At 34.6% G+C, this 24,590-nt stretch overlaps 1 protein-coding gene across 18 annotated transcripts in view; it reads right to left on the minus strand.

Moving 5' to 3' along the window:
* Positions 1 to 24,590, minus strand: part of LOC106667768 (ensconsin-like) — a 296,020-nt gene that overhangs the window by 128,722 nt on the left and 142,708 nt on the right. For 4 of the 18 annotated variants that reach the window (XM_014395922.2, XM_014395917.2, XM_014395920.2 and 1 more), the window contains exon 1: positions 1,013 to 1,289. The exons of 12 other annotated variants lie outside the window; for them this stretch is intronic. In XM_014395922.2, coding sequence (XP_014251408.1) covers positions 1,013 to 1,199 — 187 coding nt within the window. In that variant the 5' untranslated portion in view covers positions 1,200 to 1,289. Of the gene's footprint in view, positions 1 to 1,012; positions 1,290 to 24,590 lie in introns of those variants that run through there. 2 more of the 18 variants (XM_014395937.2, XM_014395934.2) reach the window with 1 other exon arrangement.

The following is a 24,590-nucleotide window of genomic DNA, read 5'->3' on the forward strand; positions in this document are numbered from 1 at the left end:
CACAAAAGCTAAATATTCATAAGGCATTGATGTCACCACTGAATGTGAAGTTAATTAGATTGGTTAAGATGTCTATAGCCCCTCTTCTTATCCTTTTCCTACAGTGTGACAGTCATCTAAATCTTGCAATTACAAGGTTTTATAATTTCTTAAAGAACAAATCCTGCTATTAGTTGCGAAATCAAATATTATTTTAAAAATGAAGAGAAAAGGTATGGTAAAGACAAATTTGTCGTTTATCTTTTAGACTGTTAGTCTTCAGAACAGTTTTCTAAGTTTCAACAAAAAAGTCGTTTTCTTAATGAACAAATCCAGTCAAAACCAGTAGAATATTTGAAAGGGTTTTATGTCATTTTCTTAAGAGTAGGAAGATGATGATGTAAATTTTTATGGGCTATGGTTACGTTTTTTATGACTACCTTTTCACCTCAATTCTAAGTCCCAAAATTCATAAAGGTGTTATCATAATTCTTAAAAGAACAACAAACAAATCCTGCCACCAGCGAACGTCAAAGATTTAGAATAATTTGATGTCAGCAAAGGGAAACGTGAAGATAATAAGTTAAATGTTGTTTTTAATTGTTGTCAAAGGTTTTGTATAGTAACAACTTCCTAATAAAATTATTTTTAAGTGGCAACAATAAAAACGGTAAAGATCTGTCAACTGAACCAAACATCAAATATTTGAATGGATTTCCTAATATCCTCTTAGGAAATAATAGTGAAAAATCATGGTCATATATATTTATTGTTAACTTCTTTAAAAAACATATGTTATCAACGCTAGATCCAATTTTAAAAATATTGTATGCCAGGTTCTTAAGAACACGAAGATAATGAAGTTTAAAGTTATATTAATGGTATATGGTTTTCATGGTTAAACTTTTCCCTGTATGCCCAATTCTAAGTTCTGACAATTACAGATAACGCAGGTATTTTGTTTGTATCGCCAAGAATGTTCTAATAATAACTAGGTTATAAGACAGATATCACGTTAAAACAGGATCCTCACCGTCTGTTCCTAGTAAAATGTTGGTATCCAAAAAAGTGACTTTGCGTCTCCTCCTCGGCACGACAGGCGGCGGAGGCGGGATATCAACTGGGAGATTCTCCCTCGAGAGCGACGAGACAAGGATGCCCCTGAGGAGGCTGAGGTCTTCCGGAGGGATGTCCGCCCTGCACTCTTCGTCGCCCCCCATAGCGAATTTTCCTTTTCCAGGGATTTCTCGGAATAATAAGACAAACTACACTTAAGAAGTCTTCGCTCCGAACACTGGGCACTCACTGCCTCGCGACGTACGTCCTTGGCTCTGACGTCAACTTCCACCTCCATTCACGTCTCCACTCCTTTATTTCTCCCTTCCCGCGACTCGAAGGATTTTCAGGCCAGATGTGAAAAGAATTGAAAATTTACTTTTTCAAAGGGGGAAGACGAGAATTTGTGAAAGGAGGGTTGGAGACTTTAAGGTCCCATGCCTGGCAGGCGCGTCAGAGCTTAATCGAGGAGCCTGACAATGAGTCATATGGAGGGTCGAGGCGAAGAAACCCGACTGCGAGTGGGAAGTCAAAACGAAGGTGGTTCGCGGTTGACTAAGTATTAGTCAGACTTCTAAGTTTGGATGATGAAAATTTTAAGTCGTGACTATCGTCATTAGCCTTCATTATTTTGCGGAAAAGTTAGTCGGTGTAGAACAATAAACGTTTGAACGGGTTAAAACGCAAATAGTGCAATTTTGTCGTGAATAAGGTTAAAATTTCAATCAATACGTTGTTCACATAAAATATATATCTACCATAAAGTAGACTATTACAATTTTTGGCCAAAAATTCAAAAATAGCTCAGTTCATCAAGTGCTCTTCCTTTTTTTAATATTTAGTAAAGTCCGTTGTTTTTCAATAATTCGATTTTATAACTCTTATGTTTTGAAGCAATGTTTATTTAATCATTGTTTACACAATCTAAAGAAGGTTTAGGTGTTTTAAGTCAGTTTTGTTCGAGATCTCATATTTTTAATTGAATTTTTTTTAACTAAATAGGAGGGAAATAGCGCATTTCGTCATTTAATAGTTTTTTATTACCACAAAGGGAAAACTGCAACTCAGACTGACAGGAAAATTTTTGATGTGTAGGGTTATGAAGTTATCGGAGAAAGTACCGTTCGTATGTGGTTTTCTCGGTTCACAGGTGGCAATTTTGATTTCGAAGACACAAAACGCTCAGGTTGTCCTTCAAACGTTGATGATGACTAAGTTCAAATTTTTGTGAATAACCCACGCTCAACGACACGAGATATCGCAGCGACACTTGACATAATTAAGCGGTTCAACGTATCAGAGAACATATTATGGGTACTTACAAACTGACTGAGAAAAAAAGCAACAACTTCAAAAGCTGGCTTAAAAGCAAAAGGTAATGTGTAGTTTGGTAGGATTGGAAGAGGGTGCTTTATTATGAGCTTCTTTCGCCAAATCAAACCATTAATTGTAGTGTATACTGCATGCATTCGGTCCGATTAAAATCAGCAATTGAACTACAATTAAAAAGGAAAATCCAAGGGAAAACGCAGCGACCCACTGTTAACTCTAAAAGCCGGGTTACGTCCAAGGAGCGTGTTGGCTTTAGTATGAGTTTCGTAACACCAAATCGTTAATTATAGTCTACACTGCACAAATTCCGATTAAAAGCAGCAATTGATTAACAACGAAAACAGTATTTAGAGATGAAAATCCAGGGCAGAACCCACGACCACCGTTAACAACTTAAAAGCTGGATTACATCCCAAGACCGTGTAAGCTTTATTAGGAGTTTCTACCACCAAATCAAATCGTTAGTTCTCGTGTATACTGTACACTTTCGGAGATATTTAAGTCGGTAATTGACCAAAAACGACTAGCTGACTCGAGAGGATTGTTTTACACTAAGATAACGTAGATCCTCAAGTAAGAGCTTTGTTGTCATATGAAACCCTACGATTTTTACTTATTCCTGGTTATAAAAAAACCTAACGGAAAAACTTAATTTCACTTGTAAGAGCTGTTGACAACAATGTAAGAGTCAATGCTCAAAAACCTAAAAATTGCTAGGTTGAAGGAATTAATTGAAAGATAGGAACAGGTAGAGGAACAAACTGTTCATATAATAAAAAATTTCTTTAACAAAAACTTAAATTTTCATTGAATGTACCATAAAAAAGGCTGTTCAAACAAAGAATAAATCCTTACAAACAACAAATTCATGCTCTGCTATCAACGTTCCTCTAAGCTAAGGCTCATCACACCCATTTAAACAAAAAAGTAGCTATTTCTCACCACACAAAAAGGAATGTACAACCCGAAAAATGGGAAACACAAGATAGAAACCTACTGAAACTGTAAGAAAACAACAGGTACATCAGAACATGTCCTCAACCGCAAAGCTTTAGCCGGAAACCGAACACTCTTCGGGAAGGCGAATCCTAGGGAAATTACCTTCCTAAGTAAATAAAGAAGGTAAAGGAAGATATATAGATTAATATATAGTGATTGAGAAGGAGAGCGTGGGAGAGAAAGAGGAAAAAGTTAAAGAGATAGGAAATGTGAGAAGGAAAAATAGATTAAGGTAGATAGAGATTGAGAAATAGAAAACGAAGGAAAGAAAATGTGTGTGTGTGTGTGTGTGTGTGTGTGTGTGTGTGTGTGTGTGTGTGTGNGAAATAGAGAAAGGGGGAGAGGGGGAGAGTGGTGGAGAGGGAGAGAGGTGAGGGAGAGGGAGTGAGGGGGAGAGTGTGAGAGGGGACGGAGAGCGAGAGAGAGATGGAGAGCGAGAGAGAAGAGAGAGAAGAGAGAGAAGGAGAGAGGGGAGAAGGGAGGGGGAGAGAGAAGGGAGGGAGAGAGAGAAGGGAGGGAGAGAGAGAAGGGATGGAGGGAGGGAGAGAGGATTCATAAGAATTGAAAAAGTTTAATAAATCGAAAGATAACTAAATGAAAATCTATCCGTAGTATTAACATTTTTCAACAGATATCTTTCCTATTTTAGTTTTTACATTTTACCTTCTACATAATAGATCGTTTAGGCCACAGCTAAAAGAACTTTTTTTAATATTTCTAATGGCGTTTTTTCTTTTACATTACCCAAGCCGGAGTTGATGAATAGAATGTAGAATTATCGTCGGAGAGGGACAAGCAGAAAATTATAGGGTAACGGTGGGAATGGAACCCACGACCTGTCGGTCTGACGGCTCGGCTACGACAGTCTCTTGAAATTTAATTAATTAATTTTCAAAAAAAAAGTGAATGTGAACGCATGATATCTATTTATTACGTTTATGAGGGTCAGTATTGTCAAATTAATTCTAAAATAAATTTGTCATAAGTTTACAATATACTTACGGTGATACGATAAAAAAAAAAAAAAAAACGGAAAATTTTGATTTTTGAAAGTAAAAATAAGAATTAATCGAAGCTGGGTTAAAAAGAATAAAGCCAAGAAAATGTTTTGAAGATGGATAACACTCAAAAATAATGAATAATAATTTATCGTGTAAATTATTTTTTTTTTACATGTACGGTTGAATGGTAATTTCAATGTGAAGTTTATCTAGCTAAACAAACGACTCCTAAATATATAAAAAATATATTTATAAAAAATTTGTTTTGCCCATTTAAGGTAAGCAATGTTTGTGAAACTTTATATATTCATTGTTTTCTCAACAATTGATTTCTCTTAACCACATTTATCAACTGTTGAAACGGTTAAGTCAACTTTGCAAACGGCTACGACCGCACGGGTCTGAAATTTCAGCCGTTCTTCCGATTTCCCCGTTATCAGTATCAATTTCCAGCTTTTTTAGAATTTTCAATCAATGCTAACCTGGATTATCGGATAACGGATCGGATTTATCGAGTTTCCACGAACTAGTTTCACCCCAGGCCCGAGAATGGTTCCGTGCGTTAAGTTTGTAAAAGCCCGTAGGCTTTGAACGTTCGTTATCGTTACATGGATCAAAATTGGTACCGTTTCCAATTTAATTTTCTAATTAACCCTGGCCAAAAGAGCACTAAACAGAAATTCAATTAGAATAGTTAATCGAACAACCTTGCACCCTTGTCACTCTCCCCGGAGCAGAAACCAAATAAAATTTCTAGACCGTATTTTATTTTTTAAACAAGGTCTCTTGGGCAATCTAAGTCGCCCACTGTGTTTCAAACACACCGTTATGAAATAATTTCTCAATTAAAACATGTTACTCTATTTGCACAATGTTAATTAGAACGAAATATACTGTATTCAATAGATTTGTATTAACAGATCGTATGTTTTTTTATTTATGACTCATACCAAGGTCTAATGGTTTATTGCCAAGACAGACACGTAAAGACGTAGTTTTGAAGTTTTCATTATTTATTAAGACATTTGAGTTGTTTCATACCGAGATCACGTCTGGGCTATCTACTCGTCTCGGATATGATTTCCAGTCTGAAAACATATTTGACTCACAACCATCGCTTTTGTAACACGGTAAATAATCACGTGGATAAAACAAATATACGTTAATCTAGGACGTCGAGGAATCCGGGAGGTGAGCCGACCCGATGGAGAACAAAAGACCCATGGCACGAACCGCCCTAGTTGAATTATATTCCCGGCTAGACGGGGTCCGTTTAAATACCCCGGAAATATTTTCACTCACCTTTATTGAAAATTCCGATCCCGGCGGATTTGACATGGCAAACCCATCGAGTAAAACTTACAAACGTGATTACGAGCATGGAATCCTCTTAGAACAAATTTAGGCCCATTTTGCTAAAAGGAAAACTTACAGGCATTGATATCTGACAAGTCGAACTAATAAAATCGATGATTGGCAACGTAATATTTAATTTTGTGTAATATGCTTTTATAAATGTTATAACATTTTAATGATAACCACAGACAGTTTTATTTGCATAATAACTCGGTTGATCTGTTTTTGTATTTATAATTTCAGAATAAACTTAAATCCAGTTTTACTAAATATCCTAAGTAATGAAAAACTAATTAAACTTTCTTGTGCACAGATTCCTCTTCAAAAAATTCAGACTTAACCAATCAAGGCACTAACAAACCAAGATACAAGCACCAGGCGCCCCCATCACGATCTTAAACTGGCCAAGAAAGAATTGGGATATTTATAATTCATTTTTATTCTATTAAATTCACTAATTTCGTGGTCCGCTTGACCAATTGATACATTACAATTAATTCAGGTTTTTAGTTGAAATGAAAAAAAGTTAATTACACGAGCGGGATTCGAACCCACTATCTTCGGCTAGATACGCCGCTGCTCTACCACTTGAGCTATCGAGGTCACGGATCCACTCGGACATCAACTTCCTATCTCAACCCCACCTTTTTTAGAGTTTTCCCTCCTTTTTGCTATTTTTCATCTCAACTAAAAACCATAATTAATTGTAATGTATTAATTGTTCAAGCGGACCACGAAATTAGTGAATTTAATGAATTAAATGAAGTACACTTCACTAAAGCTCTCCGAGGCCATTTCATTTGTCGTCGAGAATCCAAATCGATTACACGACATTTGAAAAATGGCAAAAGGAGGGAAAACTCGTAAGGTGGGGTTGAGATGGGGAGTTGATGTCCGAGTAGATCGAAGTCACGATAGCTCAAGTGGTAGAGCAGCGGCGTATCTAGCAGAATATCGTGGGTTCGAATCCCGCTCGTGCCATTAACTTTTTTTCATCTCAACTAAAAACCTTAATTAATTGTAATAGAAGTGCCAATAGCAGGCCTGGTAGCGGATCTCAGCGCTTTACTACTTTATTACTTTACTTTACTTTCCATAGTGCCCGCCAGTTCCTAAATGAAGTACAAGATGTTTTGGTAGGGCCTTTATCGTATGCCCCTTTGAGACCACATTGCAGCAATAGCCCGACATATGGTGCAGCGTGCGCCTAGAAGAGAACACTAATTGCTATGCTGTTATGTTCACTGATGAGCCACATTTCTATCTGTGACAGCAGGAGCCAAAGAGTCTACCGAGAACAAGGCGTGCGTACAGTGCCCCAGTTTGGAGGAGGACGTGTGGTCTGGGCTGACATGTACACAATAGGACGAGTTCGTCAGGGCAACCTTACTGAGGTGACTCAGTCCGTTATGTCCAAGAAATGATCGAGGAATACATCCCTCAAGCCAGGAATCTCAATGGCAGGTAATTTCGATTTCTGGATGACAATGTCAGACCTCATTGGGGAAGAGTTGTTAATCAATGTAAAAAAAACTTGGGAATTTACCGTCTGCCCCTTCCTCTATAGTCACCAGAGCTCAATTCCCTTGAGGACATGGGGGATGCGTTACAGAGAAGGCTTTTCGATCACCATCCGCAGCGTAGTTGACGTGCAACAGCTTTGCAACATCTATTGAGTGAAATTCCTTATGAAATTCGTGACGTCCTTATTAAAAGTATGCCTAACAGGGGCACGGATATTTTAGCTAACAGGGGACATTACACACGGTATTAATTGTTTTAAAAAATGATTGTGCCAAATAAACACTTTTGTAACTTTTGATTTATTTTTTAAAATCCCTCAATTAAATATTCCTTAAGTAAAAAACATAATAATTTCTATTAAATTTTAATGCAACTTATAACAAAAATAAAAATACTACAAATGGTAATATCCCTGTTCATTTTTGAGCAGTTAATTTCTACCGGCCTAATTCTACCGGCTGACTACCTAAAGAGACTTGACTTCACAAAAATCACACCTTGACTTTACGAAAATCACACAGACCAAATACTGAAGATGAATGACGAAATGCCGAAACGCGCCTGACAGACCAAGAAAGAGAGGGTAGGCAAACCACCATTCATCATACCTCAGAGGCTCAGACCACCACAGGAGGCAAATCTCATAAAATCATAAAATATTACATATACATGTAGATTTTGAAAGGGAGAGAAAGAGACGGATATCTCGAAAATGGTCTCCTTCGACTTCTACTTATCCTCATTTTAATTGTTCAATTCAACCGTTACACAACTAATTATTTATACAAAAATAGACTTCTCACGACTTTTTAAATAAACCTAACAATTATTGAACCACCGTTTACCAAGCGCTCTGAACGTAAAAGAGTTACGTTTACAATAAAAATTGATAAATTTAAATCTAAATTTTCTGATTAACAAATCGTTTACAAGTTATTCTTCCTGAAAAGTTTTTTCCTAACAAATAGTCCTCTCTCGACAAGCAAATATTTTTCATCGCTTGTTGTTTAGAACTAAAACCTAAGGCTAAATTGGAGTGTGACAATTCACATAACTAAGCCGCCACTCAACATGATCCCACTTTAATTGAATTAATTGTCAATATTGTCCCACCCTTTTAAATAATTAAAACGCCTAAGAATGTTTCATCTTTGCCGGGTTTTTGTTCGATAATCAGCCCTATCATTAATTAAATAGTGGAAAAAGTAATTGCATACTTTTTAGGCGGGCTGTGCCCATTCATCACAGTCGGCGGTACGAGGCCGTTTACGAAAGTCGCAATCAAGGCTGACAGGATACCAAATGGCACTGGGGGAATTTCGACTTATGAATTTTAGTCCAATGTATTGTACAGCAAAATTTACTTACTCGGAGAAGCGTGTCGAAATAAAATTGCAAATAACTCACCTGAAACAGAAAAAAACGGTATAACACAAGAAATGATGCAGTTTATATCAATTACAAACAAAATGATACATAGCATAAAAATATAAGACTTCATGTATAGAAAGAAAAAAATTGACACGATAGAATCGAGTAAAGTATAAAGACCACATTCTGTTGGATAAAATTAACATCCTATTTCATCAAGAAAAAATATCCAAAAAGCGAAACATTACATGCTGACTGCTGAATGGCACAACACTGGCAAATATTTACCGGGTCACAAGTAAAAAATAGACCCAACAGTCATTTGTTTGTTATTGGGATCGGCAAGGTCGAAAGTACAGACCTTCTTCTCACCCCGAGTTCGTTTATATTACAAGATCAAAAGCGAATTTTCCAACCGTTAAAAGTCGAATAAGTGACCCGTAATGAGAAAACAGAAAAAACACGGCATGAATAAGAGGACCGGTCACGATCAGAAATTTTTGTCAAGAGCTAACTAATGCCTTATGAAAGGTCAGATGTATAATTTATTATGTATTATGACAATAAGTACTTTTACGGTTTAAAGTAATGATATGTTGAATGTTCAATTTAAACCTAAACAACCGTTTATGATCTAATGATGCCGATGAGGTCATAACTGAGGCTGTAAATCTAAACAGTACATGGACGTCGGGTCAGAAAAACTATCAATTTTTTTAATGTTAAATGTGGATCATTGTTTTTCTGTAAACAGCACTTTTTGACTTGACAAACTAGGAGAACTCATTTTTGGATAAGGAAAAATTAAAGAAAAAGAACATTCCTGTATTTATCTAAAGATTTAGATGTTTGTCTTGATGTTTTATCAGTAAGTTGAAGATGTATGATGTAAGAGGTCCTGGTGAAGCATACACCTCGAGGACAGTCTAAATTAAATTTGGCGATGGCTTCCCGTAAAGCATAGTAATACGGGTGTGCCTAAAGGGAGCATACTAGACCCATTATTGTTTCTGCTCTATTGTTAACAGCCCTCCTGTATTAGCAACCCCGGTTGCATTACAATTAACTACGTTGATGACTTTCAAGATTATTTATTCTCTCTACATTGCTTTATATCGAACTGCTTAAATACTTGGTAGTGCCAATTCTTCTTCAGGACAAGAACACATATCAGTTGAAATTTGACGAGGTTTTTGGCCAATGAACTTCACTTACTTCGTTTTGATTCATACGACACTGATGTATACTGACTAAAGCCAGGAACACACTTACCCGATGCTACGCCATGTGACCCGACCCCAAATCCAAACTACGATTTTCCATAAGGTTGCTTTACCCCCGTGCACACTCATATTTTTATTCAAACTACATGTATTATTGTCGTTATATTAATTACAACATACTTATTTTAATATAAACCAAATTAACTGATTAAAAATTAATTAGTTTTTATTTTAAAAATTAATTTTAATGGTTTGGTGGAAAATTAATCGAAACACCGGAATAAGATTTTTTTTTAATATATTGAATTTAACTAACAATTTATTGAACTCGCTTCGGCGGTACATATACTAAAATTGGAACAATTTATTACACTGGTTTGCTCATAAAATTACACCATTTTCGTTGGTTAGCATCAGAACAGGACACTCATATTTTTTGTAGTTTATTTCAAACTAAGTACATGTAATTTTGTCGTTATATTAATTACATGTTATTTTAATGTAAACTAAATTAAACGAGATCAAAAATTCATAAGTTTTTATAAACATTGTTTAATTATGATGATTAGGAGTAACTTTATTTAAAACAATTAAGTTTAACAAATAATTTATAAGATGGTTGTGCTCATAAAATTTAACTAACAATTTATTACACGGTTTTGCTCAAAATAGTGCATTAAGAACAAAAGAAGAAAGTTGCGATTGTGATAGTGATTATTGTGATAAACGCTGTGGACTGTACGCGACGTGTGCTTGCGTCGGATAGATGTGCACACCCCACCAAAACGTGGCAAGGCGTCGGGTAGCGTCGCATGGCGTAGAATCGGGTAAGTGTGTTCCCGGCTTAAAGCGTGTTTTGGAGGAAAGAGTTTGAAGCCAGTTGTACATCAGTCTCAAGTGCTAACAGCTGCTATGATATGACATCGGATGATGTTGCCTTTTGTCTGGCCTTCTTACGACATAATAGAGCTTTGAGAGTGTTTTTTGGTTGGGATATACAGACATATTGTTTCGCACACAAGAACATTAAACAAATTGTATATCCATCTCATCTGTTGACCTAACATGCAGGGCAGAAATGTTGGCCTGGTAAGAGAGCTTTGGGAATTCTTGGACTGCAGTATGGAGGGAGCTGTTCCTCAATTTTTAAACAGCTCAATTACAGTTCTTGTATGTTATATCCTACAAACAATAATACTGGCTAAGACCACCGAGAAAAGTTCAATTCTCATCCATGTCAGGACTGCAGAATGAGGCTCAAAATCAAAAATGCACAAGCGAAGATATATTTTGTCTTCAAGTGTTACTTTTAGGTCAACTTGTGTGGTATCGATATCAAGAAATTGGCATACATATCTTTTCATTTTCTTATTATAAAAATTTACTTCTCTATGTTCATTTTATGAGAATAGGAATAGGTCGAGAACCAACGATTTTAATGATTAATTCTTATAAAATCATAACAATAGGTCAAAATCGAACTTTTTTTTCCTTCCAAGAGGACTGTTGCTCAAAGAGAAATGTGCTGAGAGTTCTCGGCGGCCCGTGAACGTGATCTAGAACTTTTAGCAAATAGGAAATGGTCCAACTTCTGGGCTAGAAAATGACAAATATAATATTCAGTAACTTTTGACCTCATCATCTGAAGTATTAGGACTAAATAAAAACAAGCGAAAATGTAAACTACTTCTTTGGAGTTGGATTTAAAAGTAAAGAGTGAGAATTGGCGGAATAACCAAATGACCAATAATTACGCAAATATGGCCAAATAACAACACTGTAAAATGATTATGATTATTATTAATGATTATTTTAATTAAACTGAACTACATTCATTAAAGTAATTATTCACACGGTTTGTAAGTAAATGGTTAAATATATACACCCTGCTGAGACTTCATTTCAATTTACCTCTTTTAATAATCCATCATTAGTCATGGATAAAAATCCCCACCAATTGTCCACCCTGCTTCATTAATTTTATTATATCAGGTGTAATTGTAATCCACGACTGTCGGCTTTGTAAAAGCCAAATAAATAACAACTTGATAATCCAAACAGTAAGCTTGTCTTATACACTTGTTTTTTTATCAGTTAGGAATAATCATTACCGGAAAAATTAACAGGCGGTCGATCTGAGGTTTTTCCGTGCCGTTGTTTTTCTTTCCTGGTTAAGGCCCGAATGGAGGAAGAAAGGAATAAATCAGGTCCTACCACTTTGCAGGATCCCGGCTAATCTGGACCAGTCGGCAGTTAGCGCTGATACTTGGTTTGCCCTTAATCTCCCAACGACAAAGGATCGGATGGTCCTTTCAACCGTGATCTTTTAATTTACGCCCTTCTTTCCCTTTGATGGAGGGGGGAAGTAAATAACAAAATTGAACTACAAAATAAAATTAATTTGTTTTTGTTAAAACAAAATAATAAATTTTTTAGTCACTATTTAACTTCAGTTCAGAAAATTAAACATCGTTATTCCGATCCTTTTTAAAAAGATAGTTCCTACTTAATCCTTTAAAAAGGATTGAACACCACACTCACTCCATCATTTATCATTTCGTTATTCCGACGATGCACAAAATAAAATCACCTGCAAATTATTACTTATACAATTGATTTTAATTGTTTCAAATTAATTTCCTCCTTAATCTGACCAGTTTCTATAATTTTCATTGCGCGAGAGCAATTTGTTTGTAAATCAATAAAATTGTACTTAATTCCAATGGAAACGAATTGGTTTCGTATAAAATCCTAGTTAATTAATTATATTTTTCTATTTATTGCTTGGATTACGTAATAGCAACACACTTTATCCCCAGATGACCCGAATAAATGTCGAAACGTCGGCAAAAAAGAAAATAGGTGTTTTTCTAAACTATGATATTCTTGGCCGCTACTCATATTTTCAATCAATTCTGAAACAACCAGTCACTAAGAAACACACACTTTTCTCATAAATTTATGACAAAAATTTACTATTATATTTGCAATCATCAATCCTTCAATGAAAAAGTTTTCATCTTTTTTTATTAAATAATGTGTAATAATACTATTGATTGTAATATACAAGGATACCAAATCTAATAAAATCTTTTTGCATAAATACCAGCCTATACGTTTATCAAAATTCAAAAATGTTCAAAATCTAGATAAATGTGTACACCTTATCTGTTTTTATTTTATTTAGAAGTTGCTAGGTGAATAGCACACAGAGTAAAAATTCTCCTAAGATACGATACGTACGATCTAGAATACACATCGCCTCCGTTGTCTCTAAAACTTCATAAAACCTATCGAGCATAACTCGTGATAAGGGTCAGCAAATGGTGCATACTTGAGGCTATACCCCAGGCCACTACGTGCACAAGAACGTCGTAGGCTGCAAAGGAAAAAGCCCCAACATGAACTACATCAATAAATACAATAAAAAAATAAAATATTATATATACATGTGTGGTGATTAGTGACCGTTAATCGATATTTATTTAGAAATCGTGAGATGCGGTCTGGTGTGATGTAGGTTTCGGAAAAACATTTTCTTTATCGTGCCAATGTTTCGATCTTTATTGAGATCATATTAAATACATTTCTCTCGTCCGATAACTTCAAAATAGAGTTCAAAAATTGTAAAACAATTCAAACACTTTTTTCCAAAATTAAAGAGCCCACACCAATAACAAATAAATCTGATGTAATCTACAAGATCAACTGTGTAAACTGTCCGGCAACCCAAGCAAAATCCTACAGCACTACAATCCTACCCACCATTTTGAACACCAACACAATTTCGACTTCAAAAATCCAAAAATATTACACAGAGAACAAAACAAACATAAACGTAATTTCTTAGAAATGGTTTATATCAACAGAGATAAACACAGCATTAATTACAGAACAAAACAAACCTAAACGTAATTTCTTAGAAATGGTTTATATCAACAGAGATGAACACAGCATCAATTACAGAACAGATACATGTAAACTCAGTCGCAGTTACGCCAATATCATTAATCAAATTCTATACAGATAACATACCTATATCATCACATTACATTCCACACATCAAATATTTTTCACATAGTCTAATTGTCCAACAATTTAGCTTTCCTTTTCCTATTTATCCCTTTCTATATAATCCTGAAAGGATAATCTGGCCGTACCATTACCAACACATTTTTTCCCTTCGTCGGCTCTTTTCACCTCGAAGAAGCCGACGCCTTATACCAAAATGTCTTTTCTATATCGACTTCCTTCCCCACCGCTTCAAAATCCAAACACAAAGTAGCAAAATCTCACTGGCACTCTCAACACGACACGCAAGAATGACACAATTACACAGAAGACAAACACTTTGAGTGAGTAGAAATACTTTGATTGAATATGAAATTTATATTTTGCATTGTATAAAATCACTTCTCCACATCCTAAATGTATTTTTTAAATGTGTGGTGATTAGTGACCGTTAATCGATATTTATTTAGAAATCGTGAGATGCGGTCTGGTGTGATGTAGGTTTCAGAAAAACATTTTCTTTGTCGTGCCAACACTCCATTTCTAATACTACATGATATTCCTTTCATAGCACGTGGAATTTTATTTTCATTGCCGTGTCCAAATTCTTGACAATAACTGGTTTTGTTATTTCTCTATATTTCAGAATTGTTTTTGGTTATCATTGCATTTTTAAACTCTTTTGGGGATTCTTTATTCAACGACTAAAAAGAAATTCATAGATGCCATAAAAAATTAAAAAATTACTCCAAATTATATTACCCATAAATATGTCACAGAGGATTCTAATTGATAGGCAATGGATTCTATTCATCATCTGGAATATTTTTGAAATTATCAATAGTTTTAGCGATTTTACATAAAAATTATGTAGTTTTTTCAATCAATTATTGTTTTTATGCAATCTCTTGTTTGAGATAAAAAAAGTCAGTGTCACGAGCGGGATTCGAACCCACGACCTTCTTCGGATTTTTTTTATCTCAACCAGGATCTTACAAAAAAAAGAAGGTTGGTGATTAGTGTCCGTTTGTCGATGGTTATTCAGAAATCGTGAGATGCGGTCTGGTGTGATGTACGTGTCAGAAAAACATTTTCTTTATTGTGCTGACGTTTCGATCTTTATTGAGATCATCTTCAGGGGGATAAAGAAAATGGTCAATTGTCCACTAATACGGAAAATGGATTATGTAGTTCTATAATTTCTTAAATATTGTGACATATGAAGGCTAGATATTTTGTTGCTAGATATTACGGAAAATTATGCTAAAATTAATTAGGATATTTGAATGTACCAATAGTAAATATTGGGCGTTTATCAAGAAATTCATAGATGCAATTAACACTTTGAACATTCTGACGCTTTAAGTAAAAGAAATGACATTATGAATATAAATAGATTAGAAATTATCAATTTATCTTCTTATCTCGCTGTTTTTCCGTTAGACGTGTTGACATTTTGCCATGTTCTATGTTGGGTCTGTGTGATTTTTATGAACGTCTAATCTCTTGTTTTAAGTGTGCATGTGTCGGCTTCGTATTTGAACAATGAGTAAGGTAATATGTTCAAAATTAAAAACAAGAGGGGTGAAAATACCAATTGGTATTACTCCAAATATTGTCTGTTTAATTGTTACTTATGTTTTATGTTTTTGTGTGGATCTTTGTGCTAATTCTTGCAATTAGGAGAGGAATCACTTTCACCATCATCACCAACACTTCCTAGGAGATCTCGCCGCCATTGTCTCTTCACACGCCCAGGAACGTTCGAGGGAATTCTTATTTATTTACATTTTTTTTAAATATATTTATTTACTTTGTCAGGAGAATGCAAATTTAACTAAAACTCTCGAAAAATCTTGAAACTGGAGGAAAATTGGGTGACAAGAAATTTTTGAATATTCATGACAAAAATGCCCCATAAATAACAGTCAAAGAGTGCAGCGCCCAATCCTTTTTCCATTTATTTCAAATTGGATTTCACCTTGCAAAGAAATCGCTTTTCCTCCTAGGCTCCAAATAAATTTCCCAGTTGAGAAGAAAAAAAACAGACGTGAGCGAAATTCCCAAGCTGCGTTTTGATCTAGGAAACCGAACATTCTAGGGATGTAGGTTTTTTATTGCATCATCCGGGTTTATAAATCATATTCATGTCACCGGTGGAAGGATATTGATGACGGAATGGGAATTGTAATGCTACCGAGGTGAGTGGATCAATAAATGATGACAAGTGACTGTGCGAATGGAAATAACAGCATATCCTTTAAAACAATACCCTAACTAATTGTTATTATAATTAGACACAATATTTTTAAATGATACTACGTCTCCAAAGGAAAATATTTTATTGTTTGAAAAAATATTGGATGTGAAATACGAAAACCTACACCTAAAAACCAACACAAACACGATCATGAAAACGGACAGGACGAAAAATAAAACAGAGGTGAAAAGAACGTACAAGATTTGAACAAAAGTATAATATAAAAAAATATTAAATGAGAAATACAAAACCAAGTTAAAAACCAACGCCAACTCGACCATTAAAATAACAAAACCCACGCTCACAGACACTAACGGACCTCATTTACATACATATGTAAAGAAACGTAAAAACTAACGAACATTTTTACCAGATTGGCCCTGAAAAGGGTGAAGACGAAAAATAAAACACAGGTGCAAAGGACATAAAAGTTATGGATAAAAATGTAATATACCAAATATTACACGAGAAATACAAAACCGAACTAAAAGCACACAAAAACACGATAATCAAAATAATAAACAAAACGCACAGAGAAAAGCGACACCAAATGGACCACATTTACTTACAAAAGGGAGAAAAATGTAAAACTAACTAACCTTTTTTTTTAACAAATGAAGCCAAAAATAGCACGAATCCAATAGTAAAATATATTAGAAGAGAGATATACATGGCGAAAAATAAAAAGACAAGTGTAAACGACATAAGGCAAAAAGCGTAAAAACCTCATTAACAACAGTTCAAATACCATTTACACCATTTAAAACACTATACTAATTAGAAAAGAAAAGGGAAAAAACCAAACACCAAAGCACCAGCAAACAAAAACAGAGCCGACATGCACACTTAAAACAAGAGATTTGACGTTCATAAAAATCACACAGACCCACATAGAACATGGCAAAATGTCAACACGTCTAACGGAAAAACAGCGAGATAAGACCAAATTGATCGATAATGACCAAATTACAGGTTCTACCCAGCTGACTGCATAGAGCACTTTTACGATATACTACAACAAATTGATAATTTTTAATCTATTTATATTCAAAATGTCATTTCTTTTACTTAAAGCGTCATAATGTTCAAAGTTTTAATTGCATCTATGAATTTCTTGATAAATGCCCAATATTTACTATTGGTACATTCAAATATCCTAATTAATTTTAGCATAATTTTCTGTAATATCTAGCAACAACATAATATCTAACCTTCATGTGTCAACATTTAAAAAATTATAGAACGACATAATCCATTTTCCGTTTTACTGGTCAATTGACAAAGTTAATTCTTTTGATTATAATTCAGAAATCGTGAGATGCGGTCTGGTGTGATGTAGGTTTCAGAAAAACATTTTCTTTATCGTGCCGACGATTCGATCTTTATTGAGCACTGAAGATGATCTCAATAAAGATCGAAACGTCGGCACGATAAAGAAAATGTTTTTCTGAAACATACATCACACCAGACCGCATCTCACGATTTCTGAATAATCATCGACAAACGGACACTAATCACCACACCTTCTTTTTTTTTTTTAATCCATAATGTTTAGTGGTCTAATTGACCCAATTACTTCTTTCAATTAATTATTTTTTTTTTGTAAGATCCTGGTTGAGATAAAAAAAATCCGAAAGGTCGTGGGTTCGAATCCCGCTCGTGACACTGACTTTTTTATCTCAACCAAGATTTTGCATAAAAACAATAATTGATTGAAAAAACTGCATAATTTTTATGTAAAATCGCTAAAACTATTGATAATTTCAAAAATATTCGAGACGATGAATAGAATCCATTGCCTATCAATTAATATCCTCTGTAACATATTTATGGGTAATATAATTTGGAGTAATTTTTAAATTTTCTATGGCATCTATGAATTTCTTTTTAGTCGTTGAATAAAGAGTCCCCAAAAGAGTTTAAAAATGCAATGATAACCAAAAACCAAATTCTGAAATATAGAGAAATAGCAAAAACAGTTATTGTCAGGAATTTGGACACGGCAATGAAAATAAAATTCCACGTGCTGTGAAAGGAATATCATGTAGTACTAGAAATGGAGTGTTGCAACCATAAATTACGACAACATTCCTCATGAAATGTCTATAATTAAATTAATAATGAATAAATTGTGGCCTGAGGTTCAGAACAACCAATCTAAAATTGTAAACAGCCTAATATTAGATGAGAAATACGACTAACTAAAGATCAACACATAATGCAAATAAACTAAAAAAATAAGAAAATAAATATAAATACAAAACTGAATTAAAAACCAACGCCAACAAGACCATTAAAATAAAAAACGCGCATACACAGACACTAACTAAATGGACCTAATTTACATAAACTTTTCCTGCCTTTCCTACTTAACTGACTTTGAAAACAAGCCATCATTTCCAACATTTGTTTAATGCCGAGCTGAAAACCAAACAGTAAATTAACAAGGATTGTAGGGCGGAATTGAAATTATGATTACTTTTTAAGGCAGTGGGGGTCCGCGGTGCAGCAGTGTGGAATGCGGCAGTGCTACCGCGAGTTCCCGTCCACACCGTAAAGTAGCAGCACCAACTTTACACCGGAGTGCGACCATCTAACGGCAGTAGGTCGTACTTCTTGAAGAGAAAGTCCGCTCGAAAATGAACTTTGTTTACGTCGGCCACGTGGGCGGACACGTGTCGTCCATATAGAACAGTCGGACTACCGATATGGACCCACGGCAAGAAGCGGCGATGATTTCTACTCCTATACATCAAAACGTGAACATAACAAGTTTACGAGAGGACAACAGCAATCCGGCTAATAGATTAAATTCTGTCCCAACAAAACTAGATAAACAAATTCTGAGGGTTTGTCACAATTCCATTGCTAATTCTACACCTGCAGAACTTTTTTTCAGGATATTAAGTCTAATTATAATTAATTATCAGCCTCATCTCTTTACCGCTAAAATAAATTGTTATACTATCTTCCAAAAAAAAAATAATTAACTTCTTCTTGTTTCTCCTTTTTGACAGATTTCTTAAAGCCCAGTTATTATTTATTTATATATATTTTATATTGAGTTTGTTTCGTTATTAAGCGTTTCGGCACTGCGCCATCTTCCGTGAGGAATTTTGGCTAGTTTTTAGTTTAGGCCAAAAATAACGCCAGTGTTAATATATTTTATTAACCCGTCAATCCACGTGGATTTATTTCATCAAAAAGGATTTAAAGACTCAACAACAATATTAACACATTTTGCAATTTTAAACACGACGAACGATCATGCATAGAAAAAGTAATCCAATATTTACTTTTTAATCTTATAAATTATTCTATTCCATTGATGGAGACAACCAAAATCAATCTCGTATATGTAATACGATACATAATAACATAAAATATAAAGTATAAAAATAATATATTAAAGAATAATTGGATAACAATATTATCAATTTATGATAATATTTTCTTATCCAATATTTGTCATTTTAACTATTTTTATGACAAACATTAAAGCAATTTGACCACAAATGTTGTTCAATATAAACCATTAAAGTAGCTTTGCTGTTTATCCTGTCATTAATGCATTTATTACTCTTAAATATTTTATTTCCCAAAAAACGATGTTAAGGAAACCGTATTAATATATTTTCCACTAAAAAATTATTAGAGATCGTGAGATGCCATCTGGTGTGATGTAGGTTTAGAAAATATTTTCTTTATCATGCCAACGTTTCGATCTTTATTGAGATCATCTTCAGGGCCTGGGATTTATAAACATAGTTTCAATTATACATATACATGTAAGATGTGAAAAGGAATTTATACAATGATGTACAACAATGCAACACACAACAAAGATACATTTACACAGAAAACACACACTTTGAGTGAGTACAAATACTTCGATTAAAACCTAAAATTTCTATATTGTGCATATTGCATATCTATATAGGTTTGAATTGTTGCAAAATGAACATAAGTTTATATGTGTGGTATTTAATTACCTTAATTAATTATTTACAAATCTGAGATGTGATCTGGTGTGATGTAGGTTTAGAAAAACTTTTTCTTTATCGTGCCAACGTTTCTATCTTTATTGAGATCATCTTCAGGGACTGGGATTTATAAACATTGTTTCAATTAAATTCTCTAGTTTTCCTGGTCCGCTTGACCAATTAATATCATTCAATTAATTAAGGTTTTTAGTTGAGATAAAAAAGACAGTGTCACGAGCGGGATTCGAACCCACGACCTTCGGCTTGATACGCCGCTATTCGACCACCTTGTCACGATAGCTCAGGTGGTAGAGTAGCGGCGTATCAAGCCGAAGGTCGTGTATTCGAATCCCGCTCGTGACACTGACTTTTTTATCTCAATTAAAAACCTCAATTAATTGAATTGTTTCAATTTTACAAATACTTGTAAAATGTGAAAATGAATTTATACAATGATGTACACACAATGCAACACACTATAAACATACATCTACACAGAAAACACACACTTTGAGTGAGTACAAATACTTTGATTAAAACCTAAAATTTCTATATTGTGCATATCGCATATCTATATTATGTATTTGTAAAATTTGAACAATGTTTATAAATCCCAGGCCCTGAAGATCATCTCAATGAAGATCGAAACGTTGGCACGAAAAGAAAAGGTTTTTCTAAACCTACATCACACCAGACCGCATCTCAGATTTGTAAATAATTAATTAAGGTCATTAAATACAACACATAAAAACTTATGTTCATTTTGCAACAATTCAAACCAAAATGTTGCGTTATAACCAAAAATACTTTTAAAAACATCAAATGCATTTTAATCCTTCATCAATCAATCAATCCTCGTGAATGTAATGTGTATTTCCCGAAAGAAACTATTTTAAGACACATTTTGAGGAAAATATTGAAAAATTAACATTCCCGGATCATATTTGAGAAATTCAGCGTTCACAATCTGTCGACCACATACATAAATTATCCCCGATGAGAGTTTGTGCTCTAGGTAAAATATAAATGACCTATAGATGGTGCCCCAATTTGGAGCTTGGTTTCCGCAAGAGAAAATAAATGGCTACTGAATTATCGAAACATATTTGGCTCCAATTTCTCTAAAAAGACGGAATCGTTGCCAGAGAAAGAATCCTGAACGGCTCAGCGGATAAGGGAAGAATCAGAACGTCGAAGAACAGGTGGCCAAACCAAAACATCGATACAAACATCCGATTTTTTCGAAATTTAGGAAGCACTAGATACAATAATTAGTTATACGCAGATAAAAATGAAGGAATTGGTGGATGCTTCTTTGAAAAGGTGGATCAATCAAATCGACACATATTGGCCGATGGCTGCTCAAATAATCACGCAAAAACACTAGAGAAAGCGCTACGAGGTAATATCCCCTTGGAATAATTGACCATAATAACATATAGCCTGGTATCCGTTGATTCCCCCCAAAAAAATTATTTAAAGAACAACATTCGCTACCAGAAGTTATGTGTCGGACAGACAGATAAATTCGGACAAAAGTGCATGTACTTTTGGCTACAAGCTTGTAGATTAAATGATAAAACAAGCATCCTTGATAGTCTCCTTCCGCAGGGTAGAGCAAAAAAAATATCCATCGAAGAAGTTGGGCGAGGAATGAAACGATGAATGGCTCAACACCGGACAAAGAATGACTCAGGCATTCGCCGACCACGGAAACAACTGATCTTACCTCCACATACTTGAAATCACATCAACTCAGAATTGTTTCTCTCAGGAAGCCACTCCCCAAAACTGGAACCACTTTGTTTACGATTGCAGTCGTTAAGACGGATCCATTTGACTTAATCAGCACCTGGCCGGCAATTCCATCTCAATTCATATCAAAGTACTTCATCGTTAACTTTGTAAAGTTTGTTTAATGTACCAGAACAGAACATTGATCTTAGAGATGCCAAATTGTCTTCCTTAACTTATAATCATCAATTTGAAAAACATCGTTACTTTTATTATTCCATTAAGCGAGCTCACTTTGTTAAAATTATAACTCTATTCAATTAATTATTCTTTTTATGTAAGGACTTGGTTGAGATGAAAAAATAAGTGATTAGTCGAACTTCGGCTGGGTTCGAATCCCGCTCGTGACACTGACTTTTTCATCTCAACCAAGACCTTGATAATTGAAAGAATTAATTTGGTCGATCAGACCACTAAACATAAATGGATTAATATTCATAACTCAATACTGGAATCCTACAAAACGAAAATCGTGAACTTGTGTTAATTAACTGAGACAATTAAGTGTTAATGAGATAATCCATAAAGATTGCAATTTTCTTTCCTGAGCTATTTCACCATTGCATGTTTAAATGTTTAATTAGTTCTGCACAGAGGTAGATGTCCCGAATGAAAGCAGGAAGTGGAATTATACACATTTGAGAGAGATTTTTAATAAGGAAATCGCAAGACGCCTGAAATTAACTCTTCACTTCTAATTACCAGTTGGTACAGCTTACACCGTGTAAATAGATTTAATCTCAGTTTTGCAAATAATCCATTGGTTGAAAGAAACTTAACAAAAGTTAATGAAGGACGAAGGAAGGGCCATTTCCGGAATCCCTTTAGGGGATAAACGTGCGTTTTTACCTATACTTTCACCTTTTTAACAAGTATGTAATTTTATCGGGTTATGTCGTTTGTTTTTTAAAACTTTGTAATCAAAATAATTGAGAAAATGCACCGAATTTGAAAATAATCTGGTCAAAAATTTAACATTACTTATTCAACATGTTACTTTAAACAAAAATATAACAGATAAACAAATTAGTTCCAGATGACGTAATGAACAAAATTGTACGTTTAAAACGAACCAGTTTTCCGCTTTCAAAGATAGAAATAATAACGTTTCATTGCAGAATATAATAGTAGCGATTGGGCAAAGCAGTAAAAAGAGAAAATGCAGAAAATATCTTTTATACCTTAAAGCATTAAAATTACAACCCTATAACGGGATAAGGTAAGAAGGTATAGAAACTTTGTAAAGAGAACAGTGTTGAAACAGAAACAATTTCGAAATAAATATAATTTAGACTATGACGTATCTATGACATTTCCCTTAATCCCTATACTTTTCAACTGGGGCTCGTTGAATTTTGAAAGCTTTACAACGATAATCACGCGTCACATGATTGACAAACTGAAGTTGATTTGATCTCGATTTACAACTTGCAATGATACAACGATAAAATAGAGTTGAAAAAATTTGACTTATTTTGAGTTAGGAGAAAGCGGTATAATTGTAGTTTTGCTTTTAACTGGAAAAAAATAACGACAAAGCAAAAACGAGTGTAGTTCATCATCGAGACGGATTGTAACGGACTTGAACAATAAATATGCACCAATTTTGAGACATCAACACCCGCGACGAATCGTTAAACGGACTGAATAGGTGGAAAGTCAGACGTATTAAAGCCGATGGGAAAGTATATAAAGAAAAGCGAGTCAGGGCCACTTCGATCTACGTGCGTTGCTAAAAAAAAGAAATAAAAGTAATAAGTAAAAATAAAAGAAGAAAAAAGGAACATGAGCCCGACCGGACGCAGCCACCGTTCTGCATACTAAGGTTAAAATGAAGCTTGGCGTTTGTAAAATTATCGATGACTGTTATATTTTTACAGTGGCTCCGTAATATTTTCCATCCTTAGATTTGTGATTTTACAAACGCTGTATTGGCAAGGATACAAGATTCGGTCAGTAAGTGAATGCATGGGTGCAGATAGGATAGAGAAATAAAGAGAAAGTGAGAGAAAGAGTGGTGCATGAACGAGGAGAGAAAAAAGATACAGGGACAGAGAGATAGAGTAATAGCAATATTTCCTTGCATACAAGTCGTGTTAATAATTTCTTGCTATCTTTGCTGTACATCTAGGTTAACAGCAACATGTCATGGAATAAAATCATAGATAGCTGAAAAATGATAAAATTAGATAAAGGCCTTGCCAGACAAACTATTGTAGCTTCTCAATGCTTATCTCAATACTCCTTGGTATTTAATTTTTTCCGGCCTGACATTTCAAATAGAAAGATATTTCACAATTTCAGCGAATACTCCCTACTGAGTGAATGCCGAATCAGCCAGAAGGATTTTGAACCTGACCGAGAATTAAAAAGCTGGTGTAATCCAAATTACAATACCAAATGTTGCAATCATCTGGTACACATTGGCACCTAATGACCGACTGATAAGATCTCGTCGAGTATGCTCGTTCGTAACCGATGTGCATCTGGGCGTTACTTGAAACTTCCTGGAACTACAATCGAATTGTCACAACGTGAAACCCGTTAAAATAATTTTTCTCTATCTCTTTTTAAGCTACTAGCTGAAGCAGAATCATGGGGCTGATGACCTTGATAAATTCCGGCTTAGTTCGTATAGTACAGTTGATACGATATACACGACTGATGTCCAACGGCAAGCACAAGGAAAACAAAGAAGAGA

This window comes from Cimex lectularius, unplaced genomic scaffold, assembly GCF_000648675.2.
Source record: "Cimex lectularius strain Harlan isolate CLEC.00 unplaced genomic scaffold, Clec_2.1 scaffold87, whole genome shotgun sequence".
NCBI classification, from domain to species: domain Eukaryota; kingdom Metazoa; phylum Arthropoda; class Insecta; order Hemiptera; family Cimicidae; genus Cimex; species Cimex lectularius.